The sequence below is a fragment of the Camelus bactrianus genome, chromosome 8, assembly GCF_048773025.1.
Source record: "Camelus bactrianus isolate YW-2024 breed Bactrian camel chromosome 8, ASM4877302v1, whole genome shotgun sequence".
Classification (NCBI taxonomy): domain Eukaryota; kingdom Metazoa; phylum Chordata; class Mammalia; order Artiodactyla; family Camelidae; genus Camelus; species Camelus bactrianus.
In genome coordinates, this window is record NC_133546.1 from 12,751,740 (window position 1) to 12,773,593 (window position 21,854).

Below are 21,854 nucleotides of genomic sequence, written 5' to 3' on the forward strand. Positions count from 1 at the left end.
CTAGAATAAGCAAAGATAGAGTTGAATACACTGTACTGTGGAATTTGGTTCATATCCTATTTCCAAACAGAAGACTACCTTGTAGGAATTATTAAAAATATGGTAACAATTCTCACAGTAGTTTCACTTTAAAACAATCTTAGGATTAAAATTAATGAAATATTTCCATTGCTGTGAAGATATTTATCTATAAGCCCATTTTTGTTCTTCATTAATGCTATTCCCAAAACTCCTAATTGATAACTCACAGATGATAAGAACATATGCTGGGTTTCTCTTCCATCCTCTCTTTTTGGATTGGAAATTTTTTTGCCACAATCCAACAGTATGATTATATAGGTTGCATCTCTGAATTTGTTGATGGCATGTGTTACTCGAAGAACTAAGAACTTTGATTTTAACTAAGATTATCTCACTGATGTGCTGAAAGCACTTAGAACAACTACTGGTGCCTAGAAAACTCAATATGCATTTGTTGAATTTTTGAGTAATTTTTTCCAAAAAAAATCTTAAAAAACAGCAACACAGAGAAAGATTGTATTAATGTTCAAATGACAAATATCTATCAGATATACCACTATAGTCATGAATATGAAAAATAAAAATAAATGATGTGTACCTGGCACTAATCTGATGCCAGTTATTTCTACTTGCCTTATCTAGACAGAAGTGATTTCTGACTCTGTTGTCTCATCTAGACAAAGAGTCACACATTTATTTTTTTCTAGATTAGCAGTACTTTCTATTTAAATTATTTGAAACTGAGACTTATTTGAATTTTTGGCTCTATTTTGGTTGAATGATTTGGATCTTTTTCTCAGAGAAATAATTTTTCTTCTCTTATACATAAATCAACCTCTATGCTTATAAGAGACCCCCGCCTCCCACACACACACACATACATATGACCACTACTTTAGTGGCTCTCAGTGTTGGCTAATAGATAAAATATCTTCCTGCCCCAAATGGAAACCATAGTCTTTCGGCTCCTTACTGTAGAGTCCACAGCTAGTGAATAAAGTAGTAGTTCCCAGACTGGATCCCTGGGTCAGCAACAGTGTGTCACCTGGGAAGTTACTAGAGCTGCAAAGTTGGCCCCACCTTTAGCCCAGTGAGTCTGAGTCCCTGAGGATGGGTCCAGGTGACCCTAATGTATTTCAAATTTGGAAACCTTTGGCATAAAGAATAGGTGATAAATTTGAAAAGACTCAGTTTAGGTAGGCGTGGAATCAGAAAACTTTTTAGTTTGGTAAAATATGAAATACTCAACTACATTTTAGGAAAATTAAATGGATGTCAATATTAGTGTTCCTATGATTTTAGAAACCCAGGGCTTCCCAAATCAGGTAGTCAAAATGCTTGACTCAGAGGGTAAGTGGAGAATTCTCTGTACTTTCAGAGAGACTGTAAGAGTTCTAGGGACATGTCCCTGCTTACTTCACTGCAGGCAGGGGTGGGTATTTCTCCTTATTCTCCATCCAGCATGCACAGCTGCCCCAGTTTGTATTTTTCAGACATTGTCTGTGTGTCTGTCCTCCCCAAACGAGGTCAGGAAACACATGGTGTTTGTAGCTGCTCTCTGGTGGTGCGAGTGTGTTGAAATGTCGGTTAAGGAAAATTCTGCCGATTTTCTTTCTCTGTAGATGATTACATCATCTCGAGAAGGCAAAACCTACTCAGCCTACATTGTCATTTCTCTTGTTTTAAATATTAGGTCACAATTCAGGAAATAGAAAGTAAGGTCAGCAGCATTACGGGGCTAGAAGAAGAAGCCCAGTCTTTTGCTCAGTTTATTACCACTGGAGAATCTGCTCGAATCAAGGCCAAGCTGACACAAATAAGAAGATACTGGGAAGAACTCCGAGAACATGCACAGTGTCTGGAAGGAACAATCCTGGGACATTTATCTCAGCAGCAAAAGTTTGAAGAGAATCTCAGAAACGTAAGAACTGGTCCATGCATGCTGAAGTTACCTATTTCACCTTGCATTTATAATGAAGTGCAATAAATAGTCCAGAAATGACGGAATAAGGAAAAGACACAATGTACCGATATTTACCGAGTTGTCAATGATGACTGAGTATATAATTATTTCCATGGTACCTTTTTTGAGGGAATATAAAAATGTCATTATACTTTATGTTCAAGTAGGCATTAAGGCTTAACTATATTCCTTTTATACAGTGAGACAGATTGATTTTAGATTTTTTAAAAATATATTTTATCATCACTTTGAAAGTTATACAAAAAGATAGGCTTGCTGTTTCCCCAATTACCTTTTCTGCCTTGATATATGTTTTTCCCACCATTATTTTTATATTTTACCAATGTTTTAGATCCAGCAGTCTGTGTCTGAATTTGAGGATAAACTTGCTGATCCAATTAAAATGTGTTCTTCAGCTACAGAAACATACAAAGTTCTCCAAGAACATATGGTAAGAGCATGTTTCAACATTCCTCCTTCGTTATCTAGTCAGAAATTTGGTAATTCCTGCTTGGAAAGAAACAGTAAATATTTTTATGAGTCCAAATTGAAAAAAATTTATGTTATTTGAGGAATAATATAAATCAAACATATTCACTTCATATAACATAAGATATATAAGTTTTCATTAAAAATGTGTATTAAAGGAGTGTTCATTTAAAACATATTTTTTTCTTTTAATTAAAACATGTAACTTTTTCAGATTATAGCTTTCATAAACCCTGTTACCTCTTGCCAAAATTACAAAAAAAAGAAAATTTGCATAGCAGACTTCAGATTTTAACCCACGACACTCAGATGTACAAAGACCATGTCCTCGCTGATTTTTTTCTCGATTAACTAACTTTTGTGGCCTGGTCCCTGAAGTGGTAACCGTTAGGAGACATTTTACAAAGCAACAGATGCTTCTGGCAGAATTTAGGGGAAGGAGCAAAGTGAAAGAATCATGCACGAAGAAATACTCAAAAGCATGTTAATTAATAAACAAAAAATATATATGCATTTTGTGTGTGGGCACATGTATACATAAATGCAGAGAAAGGGGCTGCAGCGATAGTGAACAGTTGAAAGGGAAGTGGAATTTATACCATTTGAATATTTATAATAAGAATGCAGTTTTGCCTTATTTATGTACTTTTTAAAAAAATACACCCCAAATGAATGAGGAAAAGTAGCAAAATTGTGTTTGATGGAATTATTTTAATAGACAACTAAATTAATAATAAACACCAGAGAGGATAATGTTGTACTTTTCTAATATTTAGATTTCCTAAAGCAAGTAAATTCTTTTTCTCTGCCTTGATTTTCTGATCTGTAAAGTGGGGCCAATGAGAGAACATACCTCTTAGGATTCTTATGAAGATTGAACGTGCTAGTACCTGTAATGTGCATGACACAGTCCCCGCCATGTTCTCAGGCACCCTTATTGTCGTCATTACCGTGCATTCCTGACAGCAGCCATAATTTCCCATATTTTTTTTTAGCAAGATTATAGCATGTGGCATGTAGCTCTTGCAAATTAGAAATAGGTTTTTTATTAAATGCATTTGGTATAACTTGAATAACAATTTTCACAAATTATCCAAGTCCTTAAGGGAAAGTTGAAATTATTCAGATAAAGAGCAACAAAGTCTTGTCTGGGGAATAGTCTCCCATCCTCATTTTTGACTTCTGCATTCATGAAGTAACTTTCTCGTCTCTCTCACTGTGCCATGCTGAAAATCGTAGGCAGAGATATTTTTTGAGTATCATTGCTATTTATTATGACAAAGGGGAAACGTTTGGTGATAATGGGTCTCAAAGAAAACTGTCTTTTCTGATGCTCTGTCTCCTTTGCGCTCCTCTGCTCTCACGTCAGGATCTCTGTCAGGCCCTGGAATCACTGACCAGCACAGTGGCAGCTTTGTTAGCCAGCGCCCAGAAGGTTGCCGACAGAGACTCCTCTGTCCGGGAGGCTGAAGCCCTGCAGCAGAGGTACGAGGGTTTGCTGCGTCGGGCTAAGGAGAGACAGACGGCGCTGGAGAAGCTGCTGGCCCACTGGCAGAGGTGAGCAGCCTGCCTTCTCCAGTTGGCAGCCCGGGTTTCAGTAGCCACTCTTAAAGAGGACATTCTGGACTTTAAGTGATGGGAAATGATCATCTCGAGTGTAAAACCCATCAACTCATGTGTCTACCGTGGGAAGACACTGATCTTCATTATAAGATGGAAATTGCTGAAAGCGGAGAGGATGTGTCTTTACATATTGCACAGATCTGAACACACATGCAAGTTCATACACATACAGGAGAGGAACTCAACCAACACTGTGGTATTTATCATGGTTACTGTTGGCGTTCAACTTCAGAAAGGTTCAGTTTTCAAGTATGATCATTTTGGATGAATTTGTTTTTTATTTCTGCTTTCTCTAGGCTAGAGAAAGAACTGTCAACCTTTTCGACTTGGTTAGAGCGGTGTGAAGCCGCAGCCAGTTCCCCGGAAGCGGTCATTTCTGCGGACAGAGTCAAAGTGGAGAGTGAACTTCAGTTAATACAGGCAAGTTCAAGGAAGTGTGAGGAAAGTGAAATGCTCTTTGTTATGGCTGCATTGTAAAACCAAATCGGGAACAAAATCTTCTATCCAACTTCACTTCTTGTTTTGGTCTGTGATGCTGAGAAGGAGAACAGCCCTGCCCTGAAAGTCAAAATCATGGTGAACTTCGTGATGATCAGTTTCCATGATGTGTCAGAAAACTCTCTAATGCAATGTCTGGCATTTGAGTACAAATTATCTGGCAGCGAAGTTGAAGGAGAAATGAGTAGAAACACAGAGAAACAAAGTTGACTATCAGTGAGTAATTTCTGAAGCTGGTTAATAGCTGTATTCCTCCTACTTTAGTATTTGTATGCATTTTTCTTAATGAAAAGTTTTTTTTTAAAGAGAAGGAATACAATGTAGAAAGAAGTCACAGTAATGATTATTTTCAAGCAAGACAGGAAAAAATAAATAAGCACAAATGAAGATAGACAAAGAATAATAGCTTATTACATCCTTGAAGAAGTCAACTTCTTAAACTTCAAAAAATCTTTAAGTATTATTGAAACAACAGACAATGTTCTTGATTTCTGGAGATTAGTAACTTTTTTTTTAAGTTATGCTGTAGGTGCCAGAAAATTCAACAAGCAAAATTGCTTCACAAAAGAGATTTTACTGTGTAACAGATTTACGCCCCAACCTTCTCCCATTACCTTTTATAAAATGTTTAACAGGAGGGTAGGTTCTTTTACTTTTTGTAATTGCTGAAAACTTCAGCAGAGTTTTCTCTAAAAACTCCATCAGATTGTGTCTGTAGCATCTGAACCTGTTCCCCCGTCTTCAGATGTGCTCCTATCTTGACTTTGAGGGTTTCCTACACTCTGGGTTCTCCTGTCTTTCTAGCTAATTAAACACTAACATTTTGCATTTATCTCCCAAAAAGTCCGTGCTCAGAAACCTCCAGTGATTGTCCTGTCTGAGGATAAAGGGCAATTCTCAGTCCACAATCTGGTGTTTATCTTCTTATTTATAAATATGATGTGGAATGTTCTAAGAGAGGAAATTGTGGCTCCTTTTCTTAAAAATGACAGAAGGATATCGGGTTATATAAAACTGTATTCCCACACGTCTCTTTATGGAAAGCAGCGCTGTGCAAGTTACAACACCAAGATGGGGTTGGAGGCCCACATCTGGGCACTGTGTCACACTGCCTCCCCGTTGGTCTGAACATTCCTGGTTCATTCCCACCTCCTGGTCTTGTGTCCCCTCATCCTGCTCAGCACAAGTCCCAGCTCTGCGTTGTGGTCTTTCCTGTCATCCACAGGCTGTGTACGCCTTCCTCTGATACCTGTAGCAACTTTGCTTGTATCACAATGTGGCCTCACCAGGGAGGGAAAGAAAACATTTTGACAACCATCAACTATGTGCCATGCTACAGCTGTCTTGAGAGTGTTTATATTTATTTCTTATTAGGTGGGAACCACAGCTTTTATGCACCATTCACATCACCTGAGAGATTCATTGCCTGATTAAAAATAAGTAGTTCTGTTGCATGAAAATAAAATGAAAAGCCTGTAAGTTCCCTGGTTTGGCCTCATGTAGTCTCTGCACAGAGAGATACACTGTGTTCCCAGAACCTAGAATTGCACCTGTTCTCATTAAATATGCATCATTTCTCTTCAACAATAGTTTCTCTTTGATTCTCTTCACTTGCTCAGTTTCTTTATTCTGAAAGAAACTCTACAGCTTCTAAATTTGCCTGACTTCCTGTAACTCAGACTCTGGAGAACTAATTCAGGTTTCAGAAGCATTTTTAATGTTGTATTAGAGGTTAAGTGGACCCATTTCTAAATCAAGTGATAGAAACTCTTTTTAGCCTGGTCCCGATGACCTGGTCCATTTTGCAAGAATGTGGTCCTTACTGGTCAATCACGTTGGGATGAGATCTGTAATACCGTCTATTTCGCTCAGGCTCTGCAAGATGAAGTCGTGGCCCAGGCCTCAATCTACAGCAACCTGTTGCAATTAAAGGAATCCCTATTCTCAGTGGCCTCCAAAGAGGACGTGAAAATGATGAAACTACATTTGGAGCAGCTGGATGAGAGATGGAGAGATTTACCACAGATAATTAGCAAAAGGTTGGGTTTCAGAAAAACTTCGAGTGTTGCTCATTTTTAAAAAATTGTGAGTGTGTAAATTAAGAAAGCATAGTTTTGTTCACTTGTGTTTAACCCAGTGATTCAGGGCATAATTATAGAAGGGAAGAAAACTTACTTTTTTTGTCATTTTAAAAATCAAAGTGCTTAAAAATTAGTATTTCTGATGAAAATTAGTACTTTGAATTCAGAATTTTGAACAAAAAGAAAGGACATTTGATTTAGTCTTGCAATCAGGGCAAGTGATCGAATTAGTTGAGCTGCACTGAAGAAGGTAAGATTGTTCTTGTTTGTTCTATCATTGCCCAAGCTATTTATGTACAGGGGAAAAATGGTAATTAAACTTGTACCTCACATGATCTTTCTCAACAGAGAATCTATTTTTTTCCATTTCATTCCAATATAGATCTTTGTAGAGGGCAGGGATATTACCGTTATTATATTAAAAGGAGACCCAAAAAATGGATTAAATATTAGTTGACTGGAAGGTTAACAGTTGACATCTGTACCTTTCTAATATGCTAGAAAACAAAATTTTTTACCTAAATTGGTATTCATTACCCATGTAATCTTGAACAAGACATTTAACCTTTCTAGTTAATTTTTAATTCACTCATTCAGCAAATATTTATTGAGTTTCTAGAAGGAGTGGAGTACCCTTCTGTGAACTTGGGTTAGCAACAGTCAACAGTTCCACTGTTGACCTCCGTGGGGCTTGTGTTTGTTCCATTGTCTGTTTACTCATTTATTCAATCAATCAGCAAATGTTTATTGGGTACCTGTTGAGTATACGAGGCACCATGTCAAACACTGAAGCCATGCAAATAAATAAAACCTTGCCTCAAGTATTTTATGGATCAGCATGGGAATAATGAGAAAATCAGTGAGAGAGGTGGACATAGGATATTTTGGGAACAAAAAGAAAGGACATTTGATTGGGTTCAGGAAAGGCTGATGGAAGGATTTGGTGCCAAACTCTTGAAAGGTGAGTAATTTTCTGTAAAAAAGAGGAGGATCTCTGCCTCTCACTAAGGGAAAGTAAAGGGCTTTAAAATGATACAAATGTATGAAAGCATTCCTAATATAATCTAGGCATATAATGTGGAGAAGATTTTGTAAGGATTAAAACCTGAAAGTCTATTTAAATATTGAACTTTGGATATGAACCATTATAACAAATATTAATATTTGATTAAGGTATTATTCTTAATGTTAGCTTTGAATTCTAATCTTACATCAGCCATTTTTAATCAGTCTCGTCCACTTGTTACATGAGCAATGATTGGTCCCTGCTCACATCCCAGGCACCTTTCTAGGTACTAAGGATATAGCAGTAAGCATCAAGTGAGGGGGAGGATAGATGTGTAATTAATCAAATGAAGGCATAGGAGCATTTCAGGTGGTGTTAAGTAATATGAAGACAACAAACTGGAGGAACATGGCAGGGACTGCAGACTGGGTGGCCAAGCAAAGCCTCTCAGGAGACATGCTGTCTGATTAAGATCTGAATGGGGTGTAGGAAGCAGATTAGTGATACTTTTGGGATGAAGCAGACAGGCAGAGGGAGCAAAAAGAACAAAGGCTCTAAGACAGTAATGAGCTGGGATGGTGGGGAACAGAGGTCAGTGGCAGTGTGGGCAGCACCGTATCAGATGACATCAGAGAAGATGATTATGTGGGACCCCTTGTAGACCACAGTGAGGAATTTTGAAGTCTTGCCTTCCTAAGGGCAACAAGAAATTAATTGTCCCCGTATTTAAGCTTGGCAGAGATGTTCTGATGGCATCAAGACCATTTCTGGCTACAGAGTGGATTGTAGAGAGGCAATGGAGGCAGGAAGGAGGCCAGTGTAGGAGGCTGTGGGAGGTGAGGCAGGAGGTGAAGACACTGAGACCAAGGTGTGGAAGTGGAGACAAGAGCCCAGACAGAACATGCTGAGGTGGGGGTGCGGTCAAGATCGGCAGAGATCAGATGTGTTGTTAAAGAAATGGAGGGATGAAGAGTGACTCGTTGGACCATCTGGGTAGATGGTGGGTAACATTCACTGAGATGGGGAAAGTGTGAGAGAAACGGGGTTTGAGAGCTAGAAGACATCACGAGTTCTGGTCTGTCCGTGTATGACAACATCACTTTTGCCCTTGGTGAAGCTTATCCCCAAAACGTATCATTAATTCTTTCTGTCCAGCTGTGGGACACCCTAACTTTAACATCTTTCTGTCCATAGGATTAATTTTCTTCAGTCTGTGGTTGCTGAACATGAGCAATTTGATGAACTACTGCTTTCCTTTTCTGTCTGGATCAAGCTGTTCCTCAGTGAATTACAAACTACTTCTGAGATAAGTATAATGGACCATCAAGCAGCCCTTACTCGGCACAAGGTGAAGTGCATTCTTTTAAGACTGAAGAATTGATTCACAAAAGAGAGCTCTTGAATTTTAAAGAGATGCAACGTTAAAAAAATAAAAACACTTGGCAGCATTTTAACTTTTTATTAATATGCAAATGTTTTAATCATTGAGCATATGAGTCTAGGCAATATGTTATACAGATAAATTAAGCAGATAAAACTGTGTCAGATAAAATAGGCAACCATCTTAAGACACTCTTCCTTCAAAGTGGAGCAAATGATTTCTAGGGTGAAGTGACAGGATGTTCATTTTTAAGCTTCTGCTTTACTTTGTTCCAATGCTGAAAACTAATACTGTATTCTAATCCTTAAATGATACAGGTTTTCTGACTTACTGTTCAGCCTGAACATTATTTAAAATTTAGGATTTATTTTCCCTATTTATAGTTTATGCATAATATCTATCCTGGCATTTAAAAAACTTTTAAAAATCAAATACTGACCATCGAGCATTGGAATAGTTGGAGAACACTACATGATAAACTTATAACAATATTTAATAATAAAATAGTTAATATTTATTGAGTTCTGACTGTGTGCTGGGGTTGCTAACTGGTTTTATCCAAAGGAAAAGTTCTCATATCTTCATGTTACAACCTGGGGCTGGGAGAGAGGGATGCTGTCTTCATGATACATATTTCAAAGGAATGACTCCTCTGTCCTAGGGAAAGATATTCTTGAGTTGTAAAACTGGTCAGGGGCTTTTAAAAAAGATTTACATCTCAAACGGGCAGAGAGTGAATGGTCAGTTTTGTAATGTAAATGCTCAAAGAAACCCTGGAGAGTTTAGAAGTCAAGCTGAGAAGAATATTAAGGCTACTGTGGTCGAGATTAAGATAGATGATGATTTGTGTTTAATGGGAACCATGCTGAGATCGTTGGCAAATCTCTGCTAGATTTTAAACAAGATTTATTGTGAGCTACTCAGATTTCCTATACAACAATCTCATGGAGCTAATCTATGTCTCTTTAAAGAGAAGGCAGCTAAAACTTGTGCAGGTTTCCACCTGCCTCACACTGCACTACCTCTGAACAGGTGGTACTGTTCATCTGTTCCTGTCCGTCTTCCCTACAAGCTCTGTTAGAATTAGCTCTACTATATATATAATATTTCATGTTATAATTTATATGCATTATATTGTTATACTATATAAAGTAAATATAGAATGTTATAATAATAAAGCTAAGTCTATATATTAATAATTCTAAGTAAAGTCTAATTAATTCTAAAATAGAGCTCATCCTATATATATAATAATTATAGTGTATGCATATGTGCAGTTCAAAGAAAATTGAACATTTAGAAGATTTTTAAAAGATATATATGTATATGTTGGATGTATGTATATACACATACAAATTATATATATATGTATATATATATATATACATACATACATACACACACGTAATTTATTTTAACTATCTCTATCCACGAAGAAATTCTTTTCCATGGAATGAATGAGTTCCAAGTCAGAGTTGTGTTTTATGTGAAATATATAGATAAGCAAAACAGAAATTTTGAGAATGTTTCTACAAGATTCGTCATAATTGACCTTTAAGTACTGAGCCATCCTTTGCGTTTAAAAATATGTCCTGACATCACAAAGCCTGACTTTATCTGTGTGGGTAAAATGTAATGTGTCTGGGGAAGCAATAACTCTCTCCCCTTCCAGGACCACGCTGCAGAAGTAGAGAGCAAAAAGGGAGAACTGCAGAGTGTGCAGGGTCACCTGGCAAAGCTGGGTGCGCTGGGTCGCGCTGAGGACCTTCACCTCCTCCAGGGCAAAGCGGAGGACTGCTTCCAGCTGTTTGAGGAGGCCAGCCAGGTCGTGGAGAGGCGGCAGCTTGCCCTGTCCCAGCTGGCCGCATTCCTGCAGAGCCACACCTCGCTGTCGGGGGTTCTCCACCGGCTGAGGCAAACGGTGGAAGCAACCAGCAGTATGAACAAGCAGCAGTCCGATCTATTAGAAAAGGACCTAAATGATGCTCTTCAAGATGCGAAAACATTAGAATCTACTGCCATCAGCCTCGACGGCCTCCTTACCAAAGCTCAATACCATCTCAGGAGTGGAGGTTCCGAGCAAAGGACTTCCTGCAGAACCGCAGTGGATCAGCTTTGTTTCGAATTAGAGAGGATCCAGAACCTTCTGGGAACCAAGCAGAGTGAGGCCGATGCCCTGGCGGTACTGAAGAAGGCATTCCATGATCAGAAAGAGGAGTTGCTGAAAAGCATCGAGGACATCGAAGAAAGAGCTGACAAGGAGCGGCTGAAAGAACCCACCCGCCAGGCTCTTCAGCAGAGGTGAATGGAAGCTGATTGTCTCGTTTACTTTTTGTTTGTTCTGGAATTAACACTTGAGCAAAACTGTAACAGTACCATATTTAGCCACTTCTTTTAAAAAAATATTTTGAGTTTAAAATTAATGACCCTTTTTACACACCAGAAGTACTAAATTGTCTTTGTTTTCCTTTAGGATTTTTCTAAGAGCTATATACAGGCCCCTCTGGGATCTTATTTATAATAGAGTACATTGATCATATTATCTATTTTTAAGCAATTTTTAACTGATAGAAGAAGGAACTCATCTTCTGTAAAAAGAATGAAAGCAGAGGAGAAGGGAAGTGACATAGATTTGGATTTCTGGTGGTGAAATACGAGGGAATTCCTCCCCGGGGGTTGTCTGGCTTCTCGGAAGGGAATGGAGGAAGCTCATTATTTGAGTGAGGGACAGAAGTTGTGGGGAGAAAATGCAGAGAGAAAAGGGAATGATGCCTCTGGTGTTTGGTAAAGTGATAAACTGCTGTTCGAGATTTATATTTATTCACTTAAAGTGAAACCAATCAGCTTGGCAAACCAGTCTCCCCAGCCACTTTCAACTGCTTGCTTAGAGGTGTGGAGAAGACAGAGAAGTGGGTTTCAGTGAAGCTGGGGTTTTGTAGGTGAGTTTAATAGAGAAGCTAAGGGGTCACGGGTATTTTCCTGTGGAAAGTAAGAAGTAATTTTTTACTCTACCTTTCTTTTCAATCTAATTTTTTCCTTTTTAAGAGCACTTCCCCCCACTCATTCTTTCAAGAGCACTTTCTCTTCCATTTTTTTCAGGGGGCAAAGAAACAGCTAAAATGCATTCATACCTTGACGTCCAGAAGTGATAAGGATTGTATTGACCCTGCCAAGATCATTGCCATTTGCTTCCTCTTTACCAGAATCAAATGTTAAGCTAAGGCTTTAGCTAGATGACAATGGCTCCTGAGGTTCCATGCCTCGTGGGCAATAAGCTGTCTCACAGGTTTAAGAATAAATGTACAAAAGGGAGTAAGATCTGGGAAGGAAAAATAGCCTCCAGAGTAAGCATAGAAGGAGGCGCCAAGTGTGACAAAGGAGCAAATGGCTCACCCAGGAAATTGACCATAGGATTGGTGCTGCACGGCCCTCCGTGGCCTGCTCAGGACAAGCAGACCAGGAGATGCTTTGGTTGCTGGAAGAGGCCAGGTTGGGTTCAAAAGCCACCTTAATACCAACACTGAACTCACCAGAGTCATACAGAGGCGATGGAAAATGTTGCCTTGAGTCGACTGGTTTATTAAATCCCAGTCATACTGATACAGGAAAAAAGTGGGGCACAAGAGGATGGCTATGTCTTAGGTCCCAGGCAACTCCCTGGGATGCACCCCCGTCAAGGGAAGGTCCTTGGTTTCCCGCAGGGAAGAATTCAAGAGTGAGCCATAGTTGAGTAAAAGTACATTTTTTCAGAGAGATACACACTCCACAGACTGAGTGTTGGCCATCAGAAGGCCAGAGAACGCGGGGCATGGGGGCAGGAGGTTACAATAAAAGTAGATACACACTCCATAGACAAAATGCGGGCCATCTCAAAAGGCAGGAAAAAAGGCCACAAGGGGTGGGGTTGTTAGTATTTATGGGCTCGGAACTTCATATGCTAACAAGTGGGAGGATTGTTCCAACTACTTTGGGGAAGAGGCTGGGATTCCCAGGAACTGGGCCATCACCCACTATTTGACCTTTTCTGGCCAGCCTTGAAACTGCCGTGGCACCTGTGGGAGTACCATTTAGCATGGTCCTGTTTTTCAGTGAGTGTAGCGTGAAGCTCAATGGTCTGCTGGAAGTGGAATCTTCCACCATCTTGGTGCTAATTGCTGTGTTAGTCCTTTAATGGTTGTGCCCTGCCGTCTTCCCTCCTGTCTCAATACCATACTTACAAGCTTTTACTAGGTGACGCTGAGCAAATCACCTCTCTTCTTATAAGATGGAGATAATGATAATGCTTGCTCCTGGCCACTTTGTTGGGGGAATTAAATGGGCCAATACACGTATTCAGCGCTATACCAAAATGCAAGAACTAAAGAGTCAACGGCTGCCTTTATGTGGCCACTTGTTACAAATATTCAAATATTAATATATTAAGGACAAAAATGATCATTTTCTCATGGTAATCTTTTCAATAAAGTAGGTAATTTAAGTTTTTAAAACATGTATTTATTGTAGAGCTCAGTAAAGCTACTTTTATTTTGAATGAAATAACTGTGATTTTTAAAATATTATTATTTTAATATGAATTGAACCTCATGGCACAGAAGGATTTCTTACCAATGACCTTGCAATAAGTACTCACCTACTTTACCTCCAAGGTCAGCCCTGGTCTTAAAATTCTTATATCATCAAAGCAAATAGAAAGAGAATGCAAACTGAATAGAAGTTTGAAGGTGAATAATAAAAATGCCTCTAAATGTTCTCTAAAGTACAGTCTGGATTATGTAGAGTTAACTTTAAAAGCATCTTTGTCAGTAGATGTGCATTAATTGTTGTATTAAAAGCTTTTCTAGTTATATGCATGCTTAATGGAGAGGAAATATTGGTACCCTACCTTCAGTAAATTAATAGTAAAATAACATTTTAATTCATAGGTTGAGAGTCTTCAATCAGCTAGAAGATGAATTGAATTCTCATGAGCATGAACTGTGTTGGTTAAAAGACAAAGCTAAGCAAATTGCTCAGAAAGATGTAGCCTTTGCACCGGAAGTCGACAGGGAAGTAAACCGCTTAGAGGCCATCTGGGATGATACCAAAAAACTAATTCATGAGAAGTAAGTAAAAACTTCTCAGTTTTTGTTTTTAACTTCCTACTTACTTTGTGACATTGATTTGTCTTGGTGTGATCAATAGTTGAATACCTTTTGCCATCTTAAGCATTCTTTCTCTTTAGTAACATTAAAAATGTAGTCCTTCAGAACTTTATTGAGGAATTGTCTCAAGACAACAATTGCATGTAAAATTCCGTGCTTAAAAGCAGGACTTGTCAACAATCGCAAAGTGTTGCCATGAGACTCTTAACCCCTGATTTTCTTTTTTTGTTTTGTTGTATTTGTGTTTGAGGTATGATTTACATACAGTAAAATTCACCCTTTTAAGTGTATGCCCTTAAATTGTAGGAGTTTAACAAACTCCTACAACTGTGTAACTGTCACAACTATCAAATTTCATAGTAACAATTCTACCATCAGAAAAAATTTCAACATGTCTATTGTAGACAGTCCCTCCCCTCACTCCCAGTCCCTGGCAACCATTGATCAGTTTTCTGTCTCTATAATACCATCTTTTTCAGAATCACATATAAATGGATTCTTTCCAGTTTGTATGATTATAAATAAAGCATCTCTAAACACTCTTGTCCATTTTTTTGTGTACATAAGTTTTTACCACACTTCGTTAAATACCTTCTTCTACTTAGTACAATGTACATTGTGATGTGATCCACAAAGTCCATTCTTTTTGATAGCTGAGTGATATTCCATTTAATAGGCATACTAGAGTTGATCCATTCACCAAGCTGATGAATATTTGGGATCTTCCCATTTTGGGTGACTACAAATAAAACATCTGTAAACATTCACATTTAATTTTTTGCATGTTTGTAAGTTTTTTATTACATACTGTAGACTTTTAATACAGGCTTTAAAATTTCAACTATTTTGCACAAACTTTATTCCATGATATTAAATGTTCTCTTAACTTGTGCTTTGTTAGAGGTTGCACAATATTCAATTATAAGAATATATCAGAGTCTATTCAGTTATTGGCCTGTTTTTAACATTTGAGTTATGTCTAGTTTTTTCTCCTACTATAAATAATGGTGTGAAAAATATAATTTTACCCAAATCTTAGTGCACATCTCTTTCTTTGGAAAAATTGCTGGATGAAGAATTACTTGCTCAAAGGCATTTTACTCTTATAAACAAAAACTGTTTTATATTTTGACAATTCTCAAGAGATTCATATTCAATGAAAATTTGTGTCATTGTGACATTAAATAATCTCATATGTATTTTAAGTATTGAGCAGTATTTTTTGTTTTGTTTTGTTTTGTTCAGGAAGGGATGTTTTGTTTCCCCTCAACACACAGCATTATGAAGTAATTAAATTATGGAAAAAATGTTCTTAAAATCTAACAGATTTTGTTTTAGTGGCTGTGTGGATTCTTTATTCATGGAGAACATTTGGGGCATTAGAGTTAAGTCACATAGACCAGCACTCTTTTGACCTCGGTAGATAAGAAATATTGATTTTCTCTTGATTCCAGCATTCATCAGTGAGTACGTTTGTGTAGTTATAAATCAGATCCAACCATGGGAAACTCTTCTCTCTCCTGATACATGACAATAAATGATGTGTTTTCTTTAATCATTACAGCCAGGGCCAGTGCTGCGGACTTATTGACTTAATGAGAGAATATCAGAATTTGAAGTCAGCTGTATCTAAAGTCCTAGAAAATGCCAGCAATGTGATTGTAACCAGAACTACTATAAAAGACCAGGAAGACCTTAAGTGGGCTTTATCCAAGGTAATAATTCAAAATGTATTTATTTTATTAGACTTTTTAAAAAGATTGATTTTTTCACTCATACTGCAAAATTCTTGTCAGTACGTTTAGATGTAGATAATTCATGCTGACAAGCTCAACTTTCTTTTTAGGAATGCTGATATCTCAGGATCCCAGAAATTCAAGGAGATTATATTACGTATATTTGTATAGCTCATTATTTCACTGGTTTCTGCATAAGTCAACCATGAATTAAATTTCTTAGAGACAAATGGTTTTAAATTCTTGACCTATCACTGCTTATTTTATTAATTAAGGAAACATTTACATCCACAGCATGAAACTGCCAAAAATGAAATGTATAAGAAACAGAAAGAATTGGATAACTTTACCAGCAAAGGAAAACAGTTGTTGTCAGAGCTGAAAAAAATTCACAGTGGTGATTTCATCTTGGTGAAAACAGACATGGAGAGCACGGTGGACAAGTGGCTGGATGTAAGCTCATCACCTGGGCTTCTATGAGTAGTTTAAATAGTCACATTGCTCAGTCACATTTTTGGGCAAAGAATTATTCAGGAATGTGATTTCTATTTTTAACTTTTCATGCTAAATTCAAAATGATACTCTGAAGAAAAATAGAGTTCACATATGATTTAGAAATCATTAAAAAATTATTTGCTTTATTTTATTAAAACTTATTGACAGATTTTTCTGGAATTTCACTTGATAGCTTCAATCACAACATATTTATAACTCTAAATGTTTTCCTTCTCCAAACTCTGGGATCATGAATAAAATAGAAGAATAAGTTATAAGCATCTTATAGAATATTAAACCATAATGTATAATAATTTAAAGTGATAAGATTAATTTTGCATCGAAAAACATTGGACTTGTTTGCATCCTTGTGTTTTATTTGTTGCTCTGTCATTTGCTAGGTATGTGACCAAGCAAGTCCCTTGATCTTTCTGGAACGCTACATTTCAACCCGTACATATTTTACATTGTTTTCCAGCTCATAAATCTTGTGATTTTTTTTTTTTTGCACCCCCTATTATCAACATCCAGGTTCGGAAGTTTAATCTACAGTGGATTCCCTGAAGCTAAATTACTAAAGTTAGATATTGATATTTACATATTATATGTATCAAATAATTTGGAGACTTCAGAAAACCTTACCTGCCCCTACTTTTAAAACAGCATTCTTCTTATGGGAAGATTGTTCAACAGTAATACTTTATGCAAGAGTTGGTAGTTTTCTCATGTATTTACTTATTCTATAAATATGTTTAAATCTAATGATGCACATTTTTATATCCCAGCATTACAGATAAAAGGACTCATTGTGTCACTTTAAAAAATAAATACCCTACTGCCCTAAATGAACTATCCTGTGAAATTAAACCTCAGAGTGAGTTGTATAGTAGACTCCAATAGACCTGATATGGGTAGTTTTCCAATTTACAGATGAAAAACGTCTTAGAAATTCAACTGAAACTCTCTTAGTGACGGAAACAGTTTATGTGACGGTTAGTCTGTGCTTGAGCCAGGTGCACTGAGTAGATCACGATTTTTGCAAAACTTCGTGTTTCGGTCAGAATACCAAGGAAGAGCTGGCACATTTAGAACTTTGGTGGACAAAGAGCATCTGCGAGCCTCAAGCATCTGATACGGCCTCTCTTTTCTATCCCAGATATCAGAGAAAATTGAGGAGAACATGGATAGGCTGAGGGTGAGCCTGTCCGTTTGGGATGAGGTTCTTTCATGTAGAGACGAGATCGACGGATGGTCGAACAGTTCTGTTCCTCAGCTGGCCGAGAGCATCAGCAACCTGAATGACAGCCTCCGAGCAGAAGAATTCCTGAAAGAATTTGAGGTAAACTGACTTCACCTTCACATGTGAGCCTGTGGTACATCACTGACCAAAATATGAAAATATTGTGTCCTTTTTCAAATGTCCATTCTTTCTTTCAAGACACACATGAGTATAATGAAACTCTTAACTGTCTTTTGTTGTTTACTTGAAATTTGAATAGGCTATGGATGAGAGGGGTGTTTTCTTTCTTGCATTTTTATCATGTCTTAGTTGGGGCTCTTTACTTAAAGTATTAGTGGAAAAGTAAAGATTCCGAAAATCTATCATTTGTCCCATTCACCTGAGATTATGGCACCTTCCTATTGAAAAACCAATTGAAAACGTTTGTAATCCAGTAATACTTAGCATCTATTTTTTCTTCATTCAAATAAAATGTTTACCGAGTGCTCACCACGTCCTGAATGCTTATGTTAGCGGCTGAGTTCTTCCACGGCCTTTCCAGAAATGGAAGAAAACTGGAGATTGGAGTGTCACAAGCTTCTCAAGTTCTAGTCACCAATTTATTTTAAACTCCATTTCTTTTTTTTCCTAATTTTGTTAATTTTTTGAGGTGGGTGGGTGATTAGGTTTATGTATTTACTTTTGGAGGAGGCACTAGGGATTGAACCCAGGACCTAGTGCATGCTCTACCGCTTGAGCTACACCCTCCCCTCTTTGTTTCCATTTCTTGCATTCATTTCTTCTTCCACTCATCAGATTCCTAATGAGCCCCTACAATATGTCAGGCACTGTTCTAGACAGTGAGAATTTAATAGTAAGACAAAGTCACTGCCCCCATGACATTTACATTATTTACCTCTCAATATTTATCATATGTGAATGTCAAGTGGTAATTGGGCTATGATGAAAAATGAAGCAGGGTAAGGAGAAACAGGGTGACCAGAGGTAACCTGTTTCACGTTGTGTAGAACTGACTGTGCCCTTGGTGAGGGGAGAGACTGTTCACGTTGTGTGCTCCAGTGCCCAGCACTGTGCCACCGCACACGTGGAACATGACAGACACATGAAAGGGTGACTGCAGTCCTGACAAAATGTGGCCACATCATCTGTAATTCCTAAATTATCAGCTGTCTTTGACCCAAAGGACATTCTAGAGATTGTCCCTATTTCTAAGAGCAAACAGAAGCAGAGGAAATTCTCCAGACTGAAAGTGCAGTCGGGAGAGCGATCCCCAGTCTCTTCAGCTGTTCTCTTTGACGTTAAATTAACAAACCAGCTCAAACAGGGGTGTGTGCTGGAATACAGCTTGTATATGATACCATAGGGCCACTCACAAAAGTCAGTTACTACGTCGTAAGGAATATTGCAAGCCAGTGTTAAACACAACCATTACTGAAAATTAAACTATAAGTAACTATGCAATTAAATAAACTGTGTTCAAAATGAAGGTAATACTCAGAACTTCACTTCATAATTATTAGTCTATGCGGTACCGTTATCCAGGCTCTTGAGTTATGGACACTCATCGTATCTTGAGGTTAGAAACACTGTAGAGGGCTGTGCATCTCTACAGCTCTTGCAACTCCATGTTCAGTGACAAAAAGTTGTCGTTCGAAGTGGTGGTAAATGCTACAAATCAGGGCCCTTTTTTAGAGAGCCAGTTGTTAAACCAGCATTCAGTACTCTCCTACTGCTGACCTCTGGGATCCGGGGAGCCAATGGGCATTGGCCACATTCACGAGGTCCAGATCAGTCACCCCTGAGATGGGTTTTCTGTGCTATTTGCCGTGCGGTGCACCTGCTAATAATTAAAACGAGTGAACTGGATTCTGCCTAGTACCTGACAGCGTCATTCCTGCTGCAGTGCAGGAGATAAAGCATAGGTGCGTAGATGTGATTGCCCGGGCTGCTTCTGCTGAAAGCCAGTGGGCCTGACAGTCAATTCATCACTTCTTACCAGGGGAGTAAATTACTTTCCGGATTGAAGGCTTCAGGAGGCCTGTTAGTGTCCACAAAGTACCAAAGTACCTCATTTAAGTTGAGAGGGATACTTTATTAAATGTTCCTTCATGGGCCCAAATAACTAATGAAGTTTACGAGCATCGATTTTGTTCCGTAATGATTCTTTGATGACTCTTTCTTCTTCTTGTGTTAGTGTTGGTACAAAAAAAATAAAAAGGAAAATGGCAAAATATTAGATGTCAATTTCCTAACACCCTTTCAATTTCTGTTTGAAGTATTTCTTAGGCATTGCTAATAGTCCAGCATAATTAGGAGACACTTCTGATGTGTATTTGTTTTGAAATGCTTCCTCAAGACTTTAATGCTGCCATGGTAGCCAACGATATTAATGTTAATAAGTAAACGGTTAGTCTCTTGAAAATTCCCACTGACCCAAGACTTCTGGATAGTGTTTAATTTTTTTCCAGGAGCTTTCTTTTTCCAATAAAAGAGGGTGGGAAGAAGGAAGTTTTCACATGCTCCCTCACATTCCTAGTGAGTTAGTGGTGATGATCTTCCACGTTCGTAAATGATGGCAGCCCTCAGGCAACGAAGCAGAGTTTGGTGTTTTGTTTTGCTTTGTTTTTTTGTTTACCCTGGGTTAAAGTTGAGGCATTTTGACAGAGTTAACACTTGAAATTCTGAAATGCCAAATGTAACATCAGTTATGCTTGTCCCCTTTGTCTTTTATTTTGGCAGTCTGAAGTTAAAAAGAAAGCGTTGAGATTAGAGGAACTTCACTCCAAAGTTAATGATCTCAAAGAATTAACTAAAAATCCAGAAACACCACCAGACCTTCAGGTAAGCACTCAATCAAGTTTGTAATAACTCAAAATATTCTCAAAAAATATATATGAGTATATATGTGTGTGTGTGTGTGTGTGTGTGTGTATATATACATATATACGCCACTTTATATACTTATGTATAAAGTATGTGTGTATATGTGTGTGTGTGTGTTTATTTTTATCACTGACCTAATTCCAAGCAAACACATTGACCTGATCAAATATGGGGGTTGAATATTAACATCTTTCAAATTCCTTGTGCCAGTATTAATAACATATTTCCAGCTCGACTATTCTAATAGGATTAGTAGGATTAGTTCCTTTTTTCCTTCCTAACTTTTGGAAGTAGTTCATCCAGCTTGCGTCATGGACCCTTTTATGTTTAGATGGCAGCGGAAACCACGTTTATGAACATTGATGTTTGTATTGATATTTGTCTAATTCATTTACTGAATTATGGCGTTTGGAGGGATCACCATCGTAAACCTCCTTTCAAGGCCCTTCTGATGGCAGGAATCCTCAGGAACCATGAGGCAGGCCAGGCCAGACCAGGTCTGAGCAGGAAACCTGGGCCGCTTTGGTGAGGGCACCGTGGGAGCAGTCAGCCTGCGGGGCTCTGGGCAGCCGGCGCCTCAGGCTGGGGGCTGAGGTTCTAGTGTGTTACTTAAAGCCCTGTATCTGGGTTTTCCCTACATTTTCTTTCTTCCTATCACACCTTTCTCCTTTACCTACTGCTTCTCACTAACCAGGCAGCCTTGCTGGATCACCTGTCCTTTTGCTCTGGCCCGAGACTGGGTGTCTATCAGTTAGTAGCTTGGGTGGATGATGCTCATGTGCTAGAACGTCAGAAGATCCACCTGAAGCAAGAAGAGGCAAAAGGGTGCTGATAACCCATAGAGATAAAAAAGGGAGTTTGTGCACGTCACCCGGGTCGAGGACGTGAGTGGGCAACGGCTGGACTTCGGCAGAGAGAAGATGGAGGCAGGGTTAGAGAGAGAGCTGCTGCTGTTCTCTGGTCTCTTCTCTCTCACACACACACACACCCCTCCCCAAACTTAAGGAGGAGGGATGGGGGTGTCGGCACCTTACCTTAAAATGAGAAGGATTTCAGTGGAGAACGTGACCTGTGCCCCTGCAGCTGTGGACACAGGAGCCTAGTATCTGACTTCCCACAGTGAGACAGGCTGGCTAAGTGATGATGTATTTGCCAAAGGAGACATGGCTGGCTTAAGTGGCCTGCATCTCAGAGTCATCTAGGGTGAATGCCAATGTGTGACCTCTGACCCAGAAGGGAATTATGAGAGGAAAGGAAAGGGGACAGCGTCTGTGTGTGGGCATCTCAGGTGACCTGA

The 21,854-nt window shown here is 38.5% G+C and overlaps 1 protein-coding gene across 3 annotated transcripts in view; it reads left to right on the forward strand.

Moving 5' to 3' along the window:
- SYNE1 (spectrin repeat containing nuclear envelope protein 1) overlaps positions 1 to 21,854 on the forward strand; it is a 427,410-nt gene that overhangs the window by 164,863 nt on the left and 240,693 nt on the right. For all 3 annotated transcript variants that reach the window (XM_074368141.1, XM_074368140.1, XM_074368142.1), the window contains 12 exons: positions 1,715 to 1,942; positions 2,337 to 2,435; positions 3,843 to 4,030; positions 4,393 to 4,516; positions 6,467 to 6,633; positions 8,876 to 9,029; positions 10,735 to 11,363; positions 13,985 to 14,164; positions 15,768 to 15,918; positions 16,234 to 16,392; positions 17,591 to 17,773; positions 20,414 to 20,515. In XM_074368141.1, the coding sequence (XP_074224242.1) occupies positions 1,715 to 1,942; positions 2,337 to 2,435; positions 3,843 to 4,030; positions 4,393 to 4,516; positions 6,467 to 6,633; positions 8,876 to 9,029; positions 10,735 to 11,363; positions 13,985 to 14,164; positions 15,768 to 15,918; positions 16,234 to 16,392; positions 17,591 to 17,773; positions 20,414 to 20,515 (2,364 nt within the window). The remainder of the gene's footprint in view (positions 1 to 1,714; positions 1,943 to 2,336; positions 2,436 to 3,842; positions 4,031 to 4,392; positions 4,517 to 6,466; positions 6,634 to 8,875; positions 9,030 to 10,734; positions 11,364 to 13,984; positions 14,165 to 15,767; positions 15,919 to 16,233; positions 16,393 to 17,590; positions 17,774 to 20,413; positions 20,516 to 21,854) is intronic.